This window comes from Linepithema humile, chromosome 7, assembly GCF_040581485.1.
Source record: "Linepithema humile isolate Giens D197 chromosome 7, Lhum_UNIL_v1.0, whole genome shotgun sequence".
Classification (NCBI taxonomy): domain Eukaryota; kingdom Metazoa; phylum Arthropoda; class Insecta; order Hymenoptera; family Formicidae; genus Linepithema; species Linepithema humile.
Window position 1 is genome coordinate 7,260,230 of NC_090134.1, and position 15,435 is coordinate 7,275,664.

The following is a 15,435-nucleotide window of genomic DNA, read 5'->3' on the forward strand; positions in this document are numbered from 1 at the left end:
ATATTATTATTATTATTATGGATGCAGGCACACATGTGCACAGTCGTTATCAATTCGAAAGATAAATTTCGCAGCATCGACTCAGCGTTTTTCCTTTTTTTCTTTTTTTAAGATAAAAAGAATCGTGATATTTATGTGGAAACAATTTTCAAGATTACATTTGCGATTGTCCGATGGTGACTGAATTCGTAGACCGACGAGGCTTACATACCTGAAGAAATACGGTGACGGTGCTGGCGCCGGCCTGACTAATAGCGCTGCACACGTAGTAGCCTTCGTCTTTCTTGACGGCGCCCTTGATACTTAGACTTCCACCCTCCGTGACGGTGTAGTGGCCCTGATATGTGTGGCCGGGGAACATTAGCTCCTGAGAGCCCTCCCGGGTCCAAAATATCGACGGCTTCGGCGCGCCGCGCGCCGCGCACGAGAAGGTGACGTTAGTGCCGGCGTTTACCGTCTCGTCCTTGGGGAAGTTGGTGAATATCGGTTTCGCTGTGACAAACCATTCGATAGTTTGACATGTATCCTGTGTCGTATATTTAACGAGAAAAGTGCTCGTTTAACCCGGAAATGGTCGCGTCAATTTTATTTCTTTTTTCGTGTCGATAGTGGCGTAAAGTACTTTCGGATCCCATTTAAGAATCGTGTATTATATATATCGCGTGTTGTAGATCGTTATTTCGTATTCGAGATAATTGCTGATTTAGATTATCTTATTATACTCTGCAAAAAATAAAAATATACTAGGAAAATTAAACAAATATTTTAAGCGATTTCTTATTGCAGTAATTCTTGAGAAAATCTCGACGTGGCTATTCTCGAATGAATCTATAAGTCATATTATAAATAATTAAGTAAATTAAATTGTTAAATATATAATACATAATTAATTATAAGTTTAAATAAGGATCGATGAATAAAAAAAATCGACAAAAGCTCTTGCGATCTATTTTTCCCATGATAGAAATGTTCAAGAAATGAATGAATTAATAAGAATAATGAAAGTAAGTGTGATATTATTCGGAATTAATATTTTATCTCTTAGATTAGAATTGATAAATATACATTGATTAAAAATAAACATTATCCTCTCTATCTTTATAAATATATATTGATGAATTATACATAATTCACGTGAAACATAATTTCATGAAAAATTAAAACAAGAATAAATACGAAGTTAAGAATTCAAATTCTTCGCTTGAATAAAGATGACAAACGCTGACAAAAATATACATGACTGGTAAGAGGTGCTTTTCAGAAAGGAACACAGAGTGACATAGTGTCGATACAAGTGCATTCCTGCAATGACACAAATCAACACAAGTCGACACGACTGCGAAGCAGAGTCAAAAATTCTTGTCAGAATCATGGCTGTCAATTTCAGAAATTTTCATGTTAAAATTTTATGCAGCAGTATGCATTAAAATGCCATTTCCCTTTTAATCTTCGTTTCACTCTTGAAAATTTAATCGATTAAATTGAATCTCAATTAATCGATAAATTATTAACAAAACAATAAAATTAATCGTTACATTAAAACGAAAATGACTTTCTTGTTTAATATCTTCTGCATTATAATTTATACAATTTATATAATTTTGATTCTTTTTCAAAATACAATTGTAGGCAGATAATCTGTTTTAATATTATCACCCATTATATTTTGTAGTTATTTCAGCAAACATGACAAGTATATATTACAGATTATGATATCGAGTTGAAAAAGTTTCGTTATTTCGAACTAACGACTGTCAAAAAAAAAAAAAAAAAAAAAAACCAGAAAGCGTTCCATTAAGCACCCGTGTATCGTGTTCAATTGCGCGACACAGCGCGTATCTCTGCCTTCTTGCTGAACAACGTGTTATTGATTATATATAACTCTGTTCAGAATTTGCCCCATTTATTTAAGCGTGAAATTTCAACTATCTACTGTAACACCGTGTCCACCGCAGCCCCTATTTCGCTTATTACGAGCGACTCGACAACATGTCCGAATTTTCCGAGCCACAGATTCGATTTGCGTCGTAGCGCGGAGGAGAGATGCAAAAGTCGACATCGGACGGGATGCACATTCGGGGCTTAATATGCGACGATAATGCGCGGCGTTGCGTCTGTCCTATGGCAAGCATCACCCCTTCTCGCTCATCACCGAGCACGATAATCGTACCACCGGGCGCGTAATTAATTTCACGACCGAGTGAACTCTCTTCTCACACAGAGAGAAACAGCGGGAGCAAGAAAGAGAGGGAGAGAGAGGGGATTTAGTACTCACAGTGCACTGTAAGAGTGGCATTCGCTGATATGGTGCCGATGCCGTTATCCGCCTCGCAGATGTACGTCCCCTGATCTTCGGGGTTCACCCGTTCGATGCGTAAACTTTTGTCGTCCAGAATGCGCCCGCGGCCTATCGGCATCTTGCCGTCGTGTCGCCGCCACAGGATCTCCGGCGGCGGGTCACCGCCCACCCTGCAGGCGAACTCCGCCGTCTGATCCGTGAGGATCGTCTGGTTCGACGGCATGGCTAGGAAGAACGGCTTCACTGCAAAGACAAGAGCGAAGGGATTTGCTTGGGAAAGCCCGATAGCGCGCGGTCAGTGTATCCCGAATTATGGCCTGCGGCTTTTCACGGGATTCCGAACGGCTCCGACGCACAAATTGGCATCATTTATTCAAGATAATTACCGGAATGGAAAATCGGTTAGTCAGCTTGAATAAATAAATTTGCAATTTGCGTGTTAGTTATAAATACTAGATCGATGAATAAATTAAAACGTTATGGTAATAAACGGTGTCGCAAGAGTGGATGGAAAGTGGCAATATTCCATCTCATTATTGCCTTTTTGTAAAATAGAATAGAAATAAGGCACAGCTACGTTTGAATATAGCCTACGAAAAATTCGTCCTTCTTTACTTTATCGTAACAACCGACATGCGATAACAGTGCCGTAATGCGGCAGGACGCTATTGAAACTTTAAACAACAACTTGAATATTTTACCGTGAATTTGAGACTTAACGCGATCGCTACACGGAACGAAAGTGGGCTTATCGGACGATCGGGATTAGCGCTGAATGCGGCGCTAAACCGCCGGTAAGCTCGTCTACGAGCCTGCCGCTCGCTTTCCCGGGTCCTACGGGGGAAACCGGGGCAGGCACGTTTGGGCGTTCGTCTTTGATAAACGCTTACCGTGAACCGTGAGAGTTGCTATCGCGGACTCCTTGATGCCGACCAAGTTCTCGGCGATGCACTGGTATTTGCCCTGATCGGCCGGCCTCACGTCGGATATCATTAGGTTGCTCCCGTCCACGAGGGTTATCCTGAAACGCACGATGAACGATTAATCAGCGACGCGAGAGACGTTTTCCATTCGATAAGAGAGCGGTGGCGGCGGCGGCGGTGGCGGCGACGAAAATTACGACGATTAATTTCCGCCCGCCCGCAAGATCGACGGCGCCTTTAAGCGCCGTAAGTACCTATGGGGAGAAGACGTAACGATCCAGGAATGTGCCATATATTTCACGCCGCCGCATTACCATGTATTACATCATTACGCAATTATTGTTCCCAATTGTTTCATAATTATGTAATTCTCAATATTGTTGTGCCGCGCTAGACTTCTCTCCCGGGAAACAATTTGCGGGGAGACTCTGGAATACCCCATACGTTTTAATCGCTCATGTCGGCGCGCAGTTTATTCTGCCGGCTTCAACTCTCCTCGCGGCGAAGGAACTTCCGGAAACGCGTTTTCGCGCGCGCACACACACGTCCCACACCGCCCCGATATTATTTATGCGAGGAAATAAGGTGAGCGGCGGCGCGTACTCAAGGCTGCGTACTTGACATTCTTGACTCCGCGCCTGACGTCTCTGCCCTCTCTCGCCTTTCTCGAGGAGGAAGATCGTTCTTCCTCGCGTCGGCGGTCCCGAGATTAAACGGCCGTCTCGTTGAGGGGGTTGCACATGCACGATATCGCGGCGTATGGAGAGCGTATTCGCGACGACGCGCGATCGATCGATAGCTCTCGATCGCGCTCTCTAATTTATAGTGTCAATTAATTTTCACGCCGGCGGTGCTCGATTAACGTCTCCTCCTGCTCTCTCTCTCTTTCTCTCATTCCCGCCCCTTCGATTTGCTCTCTCCTCTACGCGCGACCACTCTTCTCCATCGTTTCACCCCCGCGCGCTTCTGCGAGAGGAGAGAAAGAGAGAGAGAGAGAGAGGGGGGGAGAAAGGAAGAGAGAGAGAGAGAAGAGAAACGCGGTCTCGGCGTTCCGATACGGCCGGATTTAATTCCTATCGGTTGTCCTAATTTATCGCGGCTTCGGGCTTCTATCGGTAAATCCAGCGCGAGGATAGCAATGGAGGAGGACGGGGGGAGGAGAAAGAGCGGGGAGTTTCCGCGGGCCGCCGCCGCCGCCGCCGCCGCCGCGACGGAGGAGAGTACCCTATTGATCGAGACGAAGGAGAGGAAAATAGCCGTCGAAACGAGCGAGCGAATGGATGTGTGCGAGTTTCGTTTCGTTTCGTATCGAGGTGAGAGACCTCGCCGCAGAAAAAAAAAAATATCTTCATTCTCGTTTTCTCCCCTCTCGCAGAAATCCGAAGGGGAGTGAGGAGAAAAAAGGAAAATCGTTTGTCACGTGCTCTTATATGTGCCGTGTCCCCGTAGAAAGCGTTAAGCCAACGCGCACAATACGGCAGTGAGCGACGGTAAATGGCGGTAATTACATGAAATAGCGTAAATGAACCGTACAAAAGAAAGGTCGGAGGAATAACGAAAATAAAGATCGAAGACTAGCGAACGAAATTTATCAATTATTGATATAATTTATTACTAAAGATTTATCCCGCTCAATAATTGATTCCTTGACATTATCATATTAATAATTCCTACGTTACAAAATTTCTATATGATATAAAAAAAAATTCCTATATTAATGAAAAAAACATTCCGATATTCAATTCATTATGTGCTCGCTGCGAAATGTCGGAAATAAATTTTTCTTTAATTTCCCATCATTTTTCACCTCGCGCATTCGAAAACTTTGGTAATAAGAAATTTTTGTTCACCTCCGACAGTTTCGCCAATCGGGAGGAGAGAGGATTTGCCAGCGTTTCTTTTAAGAAAGGGAGAGACAGAGAGAGAAAGACAGAGAGAGAAAGACAGAGAGAAAGAGAAAGACAGAAAGGCGAGATCGCGGCGCTAAAAAAAAACTAAGAAGCGTTCAGCGCCCCATGAAAGTTTGATCGAGTCGATCCACGGGGATTCGGGGGAGGAAAAAATCGCCCGTTCCGAGATACGAATGGCAGGCGGAGGCGCGCGAAAGTGTGCCGGGTCGTTACAACGAGAGGTGGCTCGCGCAAGCGTACGCTTAAAAGCTTGATCCTGGAAGAGGAGGAGAAGGAGGAAGAGGAGAAAGGGATAGATAGACAGGGAGAGAAAGGAAAGGGATGAAATTCGCAGTCCGCCGAATTTATGCGTCGATTCCTAGCAACGTCGGAGTTGCGAGTCTCCCGAGTCCTCTCCCGCGTTCGGTTTACACGCTCCAAATATTGCGATTACCAGACGATGCATAAACGTGAAACACATTCATCGATTGCTGTGCTTTATCACCGGCGACCACTATTTAATATTATTGCATGATTTATTATTGAAACCACGATGAGAAATTTTATTGATATTCTACGCCAATAAAATGGATTTGCCACCGCGATTGATGAAAATTTCAGCGATAGAGCTGAAAATACAATATTCAGCGCGGCGTCGAATTATAGCTGCACAGATGGGGCAATTAGCCCATTCGGTGCCACTATTTAAAAACGAGCGTCGCGCATCGAGTTCTATGAATAGAGATAAACGGTGTTAAATGGCGTCCGCATAAATGAGACGCATTTAATTCAACATGTCGCTCTTTTTTCAACTAACTTTAATTCTAGCTCTGAAACGTGCTATATAACAGCATACAGATATTATATTTTAACGTACCACGCAGCGCACGCGGAATAAACAAGTACTTTAACGTGCAGTTATTAGGCGAATCGAGAAGAATCGTCGGTTTATCTTTCTTCGCGCTCAAAGCAACATATGGCATTGCAAAAAGCGACGCGAAATAACCGACCGTGTCCGCGTTAGCGGCGGCATTTGATACGATTTTTTTGCCCCGACGACATCCCTTTTACCCCCGGCGTTGCTGTTAGAATTAAGTTAATCCAGAGTTCTCTCTCTCTCTCTCCCTCCTTCCCTCCGTCCCTCACCCTCGCGCGTCTATAAAAGTAGATTTCCCCGACCGTAATCCCGCGCGAGCGTAAAAGTTACTCTTACTGCCGCGACATTATTACGCAAAGAGACACACGGCGCAAAATTCACCTATAGACTACCCTGGCCTCGTATATGAGCGCGATGCACGAGCGCGTGCAATTTAATCGAGGGGGGAGAGTGAATGGGCCGAGGGAGGTTCGAAGTGAACGCGACGGCAAAAACGGCGCGCTTTTAAAGGATCCGCAAATTGCAAACGGAATATATTTATTATTGTTCCACCTTCATTCGAGGCCCAGGTGACAAGATCGAATTAATTGCCATGAGCCGAGTAACGACCGAGTGCACGTCGAAACGTTTTATTTACTCATTTATTTATTTCCCACGTTCATTTCCGAGTGAATTACGTTTATCGCTCTTTATGTTTCTTATATTATTTTTTAGTTCTTATATTTACATTTGCATTAATTTGTATTTTAATTCGATATTCGCAGTTACATTCGCTTGGTTTGTCTGTTTGTTGATGTTTAACGTTTGTGGCGCAGCCGTGTTACGTTAATCTCGTCCGCCCGGCGCCGGAGGACAACCGGACAAAGGTAGGAAAATGTAAAGAAAGCTCGCGGCTTAAAGTCATTTTCACGCGGCAGCTGGCTCGCTGAAATCTCAGCGAGGAAAAGGCCCGGGCGGGGTCAGGGAAAGGGCCCCGGCAGCTCATCCATAGTCACGGACTCGCAACAGTCGAGCCCGCATTTAATCATTACGCTTTTTCGCGTCGGGCGTGCAATTTCGTTGCGTTTCGGTCGGTTCGTCGCGGTGCGCCGAGCGAATTCAAAGGAGCGGGCGGACCGCTCGGACGGGTCACAAAGAAAACTCACCGTTTTGTCGCTTCCAGGTCTATTATGTGACCGTTCCTCTTCCATTGGAGGGTCGGCTCCGGATGGCCGCGAGGCGGTCCGCACTCCAGCAAAGCCGTCTCCCCGGCGGCGACCCTCGTGTTCTGCGGCTCCGCGCGAAACTCATCCCGCAGCACTGCAACAGACAAGCAGTCGCGATGATGCACCGTTGCATTACAAAGATATGTACTGCGTCGCCCGTCGTCGTCTATCCGGGTGAGCGACAATACTTTCTTGCGCGCAACCGGGACAAGAGAAAAAAAAAGTAAAAAAAAACACTCCGGAACGCATTTGCGCTTTTTAAACAGGCGACGAAAGTAGGACACTCGCATTTGTTTTTGCTTTTATTGCCGGAATAATTTCTGTCGAATCTGCGTTTCGATTACTCGCCGAGCATATCACATTGCATTCGATGTTCGGCGCGTCGAAGTTTTAATAAGCTTTCATAAAAGTCACCTGATTTTTCACGTTCGTGTATTGCGAGTTAAAAACTGGGGCGAACTAAAATGAATTTCAAGCACCCGCAACGCGATTCGCGACGACATTTAAAAGAAAAAAAAAAAAAATTCCCGGAAACTAATATCCGGTCATTTTAGTGCGAATATTTCTTTCGCTAAATCGCGATACACAAAATCGGTTTTATACAAACAGTTATTTGCATTTCGGAAAGCGCTTCGGAAACGAGACAAGATTTCTTTAGAGTTATTCGGACAACATTCAAATAAAGAGAACGAAAAACATCGGCTTTAGCTATTTCGAACGAAAAATATTTCCCGAATCCCCGTGCGCCCTAGAAATTTGTGTATGAAAAGAACTAGATCCTCTATTCAGCGTCTGTCAGAGTGCAGGAAGAACAGTGAATAAAGGAATACATATATATATTATAAATATGAAAATATTTGAGAGAAGAAAAGACATTATTTACTTATTAATAGAAAAATGTTAACTTTGCGGCTGACCGAGAGTATGTTAAGCCTTGGATGTATTTGAATAGTAAACAGCCAGTTAGAAAAATACGTGACTGCGATGCATGTCGTTGGATACGTTACAGAGCGTAGGGTTGAGCGTGAAATGACTATGCAGGAGGAGAGCGTCGCGGCTCGGGCACGAAACCCTGCCGCAACGAGTTGTCTCGTTGCGAGTTACGAATTGAAATTTGAGACAAACAGAGGGAAAGAGAGAGGTCGAAGAAAGGGACGCTTTCACGGCGCGACGGCCAGGCGCGGTTTGAAAAACCGTGGATTGCTATCTCGGGGTCTCGAGACCCCTAACGATTCCACGACGGTGAATCAAATGTAACGCAATTTCTCAGAAAACGAGGGAGAGAAGGAAAGAAGAAGGGGTCGCAGTCGTCGGGTCCAGCTTTCAACCCCTTTCGCCCGTGTCGCAGTAGCACTCTGTAAACTTTCCCCGGGGTTGACGCGGAAGGTCGGGACCCTCCGCCCGCCGCTCTCTTTCTCATTCTTCCTTCTCCACAGTCCGCCGTATATACTCTGTACGCGGTCTGTGTATATATACCAGAATTTACGTGAATCCCATAGGCCACGCGCGCGCTCACGCGGCAACGAGAAAAATGAGGATTGCGCCCCCGTGGGCCAGGTATACGTCACGTAAATAGGTACACGGTGCATACGGAATCAGGATCAGGATCGGAATCAGGCGCGCTCTTTATAGCCTGGGGTTTCTAGATTATTCCAAGCTCCTACTGTCTCAATTTAAAAAAAAAAAAAAGAAGGAAATCGTATAAGACAGCGGAGGGTGAAATGCGTATGTAAAATAGATGAATAAAGTCGATTTTGTCCTCCTAAAGCCGATTATAGCGATCGTGGTGTTGCGAACTGAATTTATATCTTCTTACTAGAATCCCGGATCGTAAAAATAACAATTGTTAACCTTTAATAATTTTGTGATTGTTTTATCAGACGAAATTTATTGAGTTGCATTTATTATATGCTGCATTAACTCTAGTGTTCTTGCGACTTTACTATCGATTTTCTGACTTTCCAAAAATTGATGCTCGCGTCATCAATGATAATTATAATTATTTGAAAATCTTATAATTGCCGCTGTTTTTATTGGACGAGAAATATTGCGCTGTTGCATTAACTCTAGTGTCACACTTGCGACTTTACTATCAATTTTCTGATTTTCCAAGAATTGATGCTCGCGCCATCAATAATAATTATCATTGTGTAATAATTTTATAATTGCTATTGCTTTTATCGGACGAGAAATATTGCGCTGTTGCATTAACTCTAGTGTCACACTTGCGACTTTACTATCAATTTTCTGATTTTCCAAGAATTGATGATCGCGTCATCAATGATAATTATCATCGTCATTGTTTTCGTCATACATTGTCATTACATACATAAACACACATTTTACACTGTCACATTAATATATTCTAAAGTTATATTTACGACTCCGATTTTACTCTCACTTTCCCGGTTCTGCGCGATAGGCAAACTAGAACTAATTAAGCCCTAAACTAACAAGAGACAATTATAACTCTCGCGATAACTAGAGTCCTTAAATCTTCCTTACAATATGCCTAGAATCTCAATATAGTATTATAATGAGCACCAACTCGGATCTTGTTGGAACTGTTCTAATTAACTCCAGTCTCTATTACCTCTTTTTTGCGAGAGCACACATTTCACGGCAATAATCGGCCAGCGACCAGACGGCTCGCGCGCGCGCGCTCGGAGAAGAAAATCTCAATCTCGCGTCGCCGATCTCGTTTACATTTACATAGCGCGAGACTCGGAATCGATAATGTGACACGGTCGAGCGGGTGAGCGCGCGGGGCGAATGTCGCGACATTACGGGCGGTATTGGAGCCGCGTAGCTAAAATTAGACCGCGCGCACGATGGAATTATCTGGTCGTCGGTGTACTAATGTATCCCGTGCGCCGCACATTTACATAGGAATGGCGCGACGTAAGGAGCGCTTTATTTATGCCGCGCGGGCGAGCGCCGCGCTCTCCGTCACGCGATCCTATTACGAGGCGACACCCGTCGCTCGGCTTTTCGGTCCTGGACAGCGTCGTCGTTGTTGATCAGCGGTCCTCGCGAGTTTCGCCCCGCGATTCACCGATCGGCGTCGAAAGGCTTCTCGCTCTCCCCTCCGCCGCGCGTAAGAGAACGAGCGATCGATATCATCGCCGACACTCCCGGGCATCCCGCCGAATCCCCGAGTGTGTTTTCTGTGCCAACGACCGCGCATAATCGATACTTCACAGTTCGAAAAATAATAAAAAAATATAAAAAGAGGGAAAAGAGAAATCATTTTATCGCTCGTGTCGGAAGCGCCGTTCCTACAATCGGCATGAAGCACCACGACCATATATCCCGGCGTCGCGGATCGTTAGTCGCCGTAAACCACACGCACAGCGTGTCTCGTACACACGCAGCGCGCACACACGTACAATACATATATTTGTATACGCGCATCGTAGCGATGGACGCGTGCGAGCACACCCGGGCTCACGCACATCACCCACTTCCCTTTCGTGTAATGCTGTTAATTTGGTATTGTAGCGATCGCGGCTAATGGTTTCCAGCCGGGGACCAAGTATCGACCAAATTTCGATGACGTCGTATTATCACCGCGCTGAATGCGCGTTAATGAAGCGTGCATCCAGTCGTAACGAAATGTCTGACGACCGAACCCAATTACGCAGCGAGAGATCCGTACCGAGTGCGGAAACGGCGGCGCGTCACTTTCACCGGAATGTTTAGACGAAAACTTTGCCAGGGGGTCATCGGTCAGGAAGAATCGCAAAGACGGGAGGGAGGGAGGGGCGAGAAGACCAAACTTCGGGTGCTATTAGTGTCGACGGGATGTACACAGGGTGTTTCCAAACTCTCTTTGGGAAATCAACGATCCTTTTCCGGGTTTCTACTTAGTTTCCTACTTGATTTAAACTTGCGGGAGTTATAAGAGTTGATTTTTCCGCAGCTCGAATTTCATGTAACTTAATAGTTTCTCGAGTCATAAGTGTATTTTCCGTCTAATTTCGCGCGCGAATCTTTTATAACATAAACATATTAAAAATTCGATGAAAATAATTAGAAATCTATTGAACATTTTTTGTATTAATAGCTGGATGAAAAATGTGGCGATCAATTAACTTTTCCCGAGCAAATATTTTCAGAGGATTCGTTATTAAAAGCAGATGCGATTAACGATCCTATTAAATTTCAATATCATAAAGAATCCCTAATATCTTTTTAAAACGTTCTTTCGCAACGGAAGGATGACTCATCTCGCACAGCGGCTTCCCTCTTACACGCTCTAACTGGTCCAATTGGCCCGAGATACGCGCGTCTCCGTTCGCGATATCGGCAATCGCACTCATCAACGTCCGCCGCGTTGCCGCTTTCGGTCCCTCGTTCGCAGGATAATTCCAGCCGGGCAATTACTTAGTTGGCCATTCGTCGACGTTAGCGAGCAAGCGTTCGAACGGACGTCAGTCGCACTTTCTCTCTCCCTCTTCTCTCTTCACCCTCTCCCTCGTAATCGAGCCTGAATGGCGGGCTCGAGATATCGCGCTAATAGCACCTAAAGCTCCTCCGCTTTTCGCTAAAGTCTTTCCGGCACGATGACTTCGCCGCCGGCGGAATCCTGCGTTTCCACGTACTGTCTCTCCTTCTCTTCTCCGCGAGCGAGGGCGGAAGTTAAAGACGCTAGTTGCCGGCAGTTGGTGGGGCGAGTGAGTTGCCACGGCGAAATCTAATCCAAGTTTACGTGCTTCCAGTCCAATTAGGTACAAGTAGGCACCGGCGTGCGCGAGGGCGGCGGCGGCGGCGGCGGCTGCGTCGTCGTCTTGGGACGCGATTCACGTTTCCGTAATAACGACGTTTACGCGACGGGGGGAAAACTGTGAGCGGGTAAGCGCGATAGGTTATCCCCCGACGGGGACGAGCATTCGGTGCTTTAAAGCTCGTAAAGCTCGATCGTAACCGGCCTCTCTTATTTCGTTAAACTTGAGGGTCTCGTCCGACTTTCGTCGTCGACCCCCCCCCCCCTCCTTTAATTCCCGGGCGCGCGCGAGACACGATATTATGCTCCGCTATATAGCGTGTCGCATCAGCTGCGCGTAACGAGGCTCATCGTTTCTCGGTGAAAAGTTATCAACAACCCTAACGACGAATCCTCGGCTAGAACTGCACGGTACTTCCGACGTAAAATCTCTCGTAGAGCAGGTTGTTACGAGCGAAGAGCTTTATACTTGAATCGTTCCCTAACCAATTTTTAACGGAAGATCGCGCTTCGAGGCGATTTTCCAAGTGCTTTTGTTGGACGAAAATTCGCTCGAAAATTAAGGGAAGCTCCTGCCGCCGATAAGCGCTATTAGGATTTGATATATGACGCTTTACACATTAAAACGTTATTCGGATATAACAGCCACTTTACGAAATACGTAAAAATTCTTTATCGATCTCTCGCGGAAAAAGGTTAATAAATGGTGCTTGCAAGGCTGTTTCGATTCCTCAAAAAGCGATATCCCGGAGAAAACGAGCCGCGTAGCGTCGTTATTCTCCGCCGCTTTAACCTGTCGTTTTACTCCTCTCTCGTTCTCTCTCGTTCTCTCTAGCTTTCCGACATCACCGTGCTGTCCCGCTGTTTCTTAACTACTCGTCCAAAGGGATAAGCGGTCGAGCCTTATCCTCCGCGGTAATGAGACAGCGGGCGGTACTTGGTAGCTCTTGCAACGAAAGGGAATGAGAGGAGAGTGGTAGTGCGTAGGCAAACGACCTCCAATTAACAGATGTTGGATTTGGAGCAAAAGAATTGAAGGGCTCTTCCTTCCCTCCTGTGTCTCGTTGTTCTACGTACACTATGGACCTACTAATGAGAGCGTCATGCACGTTTTTTGCGAGCGAGCGAGCGAGCGCGCACGTGCGATATACATATGGGGTGTAAGCGAAATCCACGGCTGCACACATTGCGCTTGAAGAATGGGAAAAGTTTTTTTTACAGATATATGAGACGGCAAGTGGTCTGCTTATCTCGCAACGTCGACGTAATCATCACGCTTGAACACCTCGCGAAGTGATCCTTCGTTGGGAAGTCGCGTTTGTAATGCAAATTTTAAATGCGAAGAGAGCTCCGCTGTGATGTAACACTTAAAAATGTAACTCTGTGTAACAACCATGCTAATTTAAGTTAATAATAACGTAATACGGAGGTGAGTCGAGAAGTTCCTGGAAAGTTGTTATTAAAGAATAAAGCTGAAGTTGAATCAAACTAAAATAATAGCACATTTTTATACAATGTTTGATAAAAAAAAAAAAATTGACGGTCTCAAAGGAAGCTTCTACGTTCAGTAAAAATTTGCATCCGCTACGTTAATGAGAAGATAAAAAAGCGATAGCAAAGTACAAGAAGTACTTATTTAAGAGAATCTGTGTCTCAAATGCCACAGACTAATATTTCTTAAAGCTTTCACGAACCCAGAATTATTTTCTCGAGTTGAATCAATTTTTTTTTCATCAAACAACACATGTAATCATCATACCTTTCCGCACTTTTAGTAACTTTTCAATTTGTCAAAGAAAAATCTTTTCATTGGAAAATTACATGCGCTCTCCAAAAAACTTTTCGATTCGCAAATGCAGATGTATGTAATAATAATAAAGTATTAATTAACATTACACATTGCAGTACACTATCTCGTTCCCGGCAAGTTGAACGCTACTTCTGCGACAATCGATATATCTCGGCACGTCGAGGGGTAACTTGAAGAGCAGGTATTTGCGGAGTCATGTTTACGCAAACTTCTCCCGTTCCCTTTTTTTTTTTTTTTTGTTTGTCCCACGCGCTACCTTCTTGCGAAGTTTCACCGCGCAACTTGCGGTACGTTTTACTTACACCCTGTATACGTAACGACGACGAGAGGAGGACGGTGACGACGCCAGCTAGACGTCCAGGCATGTACGAGCGTAACCATCTGCGCGCGACAAGGGGGCGGGGGAGACACGGAGGAGCGTGCAACCCTCGTCGGTATACGGGTGCGGACCGAGAACCATCTAGGAACGCTTGTACTCCCTTGCTTGCTAGAATGCGCGGCACTTGACCAGTTTGGAGGATCGAAAGGGAGAATACCGGAGGAAGAGAAAGCGAGAGGGTTAGAGAAAGGAAGAGAGAGAGAGAGAGAGAGAGAGAGAGATAAAGAGAGAGAGAGCGAAAGAGAGAGACAGAGCCGAGTCAGATATCGCTTGGACGGTACGTCGCGTAGCAAATGACGGGAATGTAACGACGAGAGAATAAAGCGTTCGTCGGGATAACGGAAGGATTCCGGACGATCCGGCGCGTCCACAAGCTTTTGCTGATCTATCAATTTTTTGTTTCTTCTATCGACGAATCGCACTGAACGACTAAAAGTTACTATTTTATCCTTTTCGATGTATATTGTAAATTTTTTGGATTGCTTAAATCCGTTTATTATCTGCTTTGATTTTTGACATTAAAATAAATCTTTTGATATAATACGTGTACAATTAAATATTGCTACTGCGCTCATTTTTTTCGGCTATTCTTTATTATTTTTTTTCAATATTCCGCTCATTATTTAGTTATCAGCTTTGCAGAAGCTTTTAAAAGATTAAAGTTGATTTTTTTTGTTACAATACAGGCTAGATGAGAAATGTTCGTAGTCGGGGAGATTTTAAATAAAGCTTTCAGTAGCACACAACTTTGTTGTAAAAATGGTGGTACGTAAATTCTACTTAAAGTTCTCTTTAACGTAGAATTACGCACAACTTTTAATTCCAGCCGGCCCTGTATATGTGCAGCCCCTTCCGCAAATCAACGTCAACGCACCGCACGCCCACCGCGATGAAAGGGTTAATCACTCATGTCGCAACATTTTGGCCCGGTTAGAGATGTATGTTTAGGCCGTAGCGTGCCGTTGATACAACAAGCAACTTATTCTCTATCGATCATGGTATCGTGTTCGTTTATTTCCCCGATAAAGAATCTCAGCTGTATTTTCACGCAACTGCCCGGAATGTATACGGCGATACGCGGCTATCGCGTTATCCAGCCAAGCAGGAACGAACTTTTGTGACTTCGGGCTCTTGACCCTTTCCGGTTCAGCGATTTCAATTTACGTTACCCGCATTGTATCTTCCATCGGGAATCGGCGTTCAGCCGCGAACTTTCGAGGAGAAATCTTCGAATAACGATTCCTTTCGCGCACTTGGTGCTCGCGGAAATTAAATGAAGAAAATAAAACAAGAGGAATAGCCGGAGCGCACTTTAAGGATCGATCCG

General features: G+C 45.0%; 1 protein-coding gene across 1 annotated transcript in view; it reads right to left on the reverse strand.

Annotated features, from left to right (window-relative positions):
- Positions 1–15,435, reverse strand: part of LOC105675774 (roundabout homolog 2-like) — a 101,059-nt gene that overhangs the window by 12,769 nt on the left and 72,855 nt on the right. The window contains exons 6-9 of the mRNA XM_012373173.2: positions 7,134–7,287; positions 3,190–3,320; positions 2,276–2,542; positions 212–492 (exon numbers count right to left, since the gene is read on the reverse strand). Of these exons, the coding sequence (XP_012228596.1) occupies positions 212–492; positions 2,276–2,542; positions 3,190–3,320; positions 7,134–7,287 (833 nt within the window). The remainder of the gene's footprint in view (positions 1–211; positions 493–2,275; positions 2,543–3,189; positions 3,321–7,133; positions 7,288–15,435) is intronic.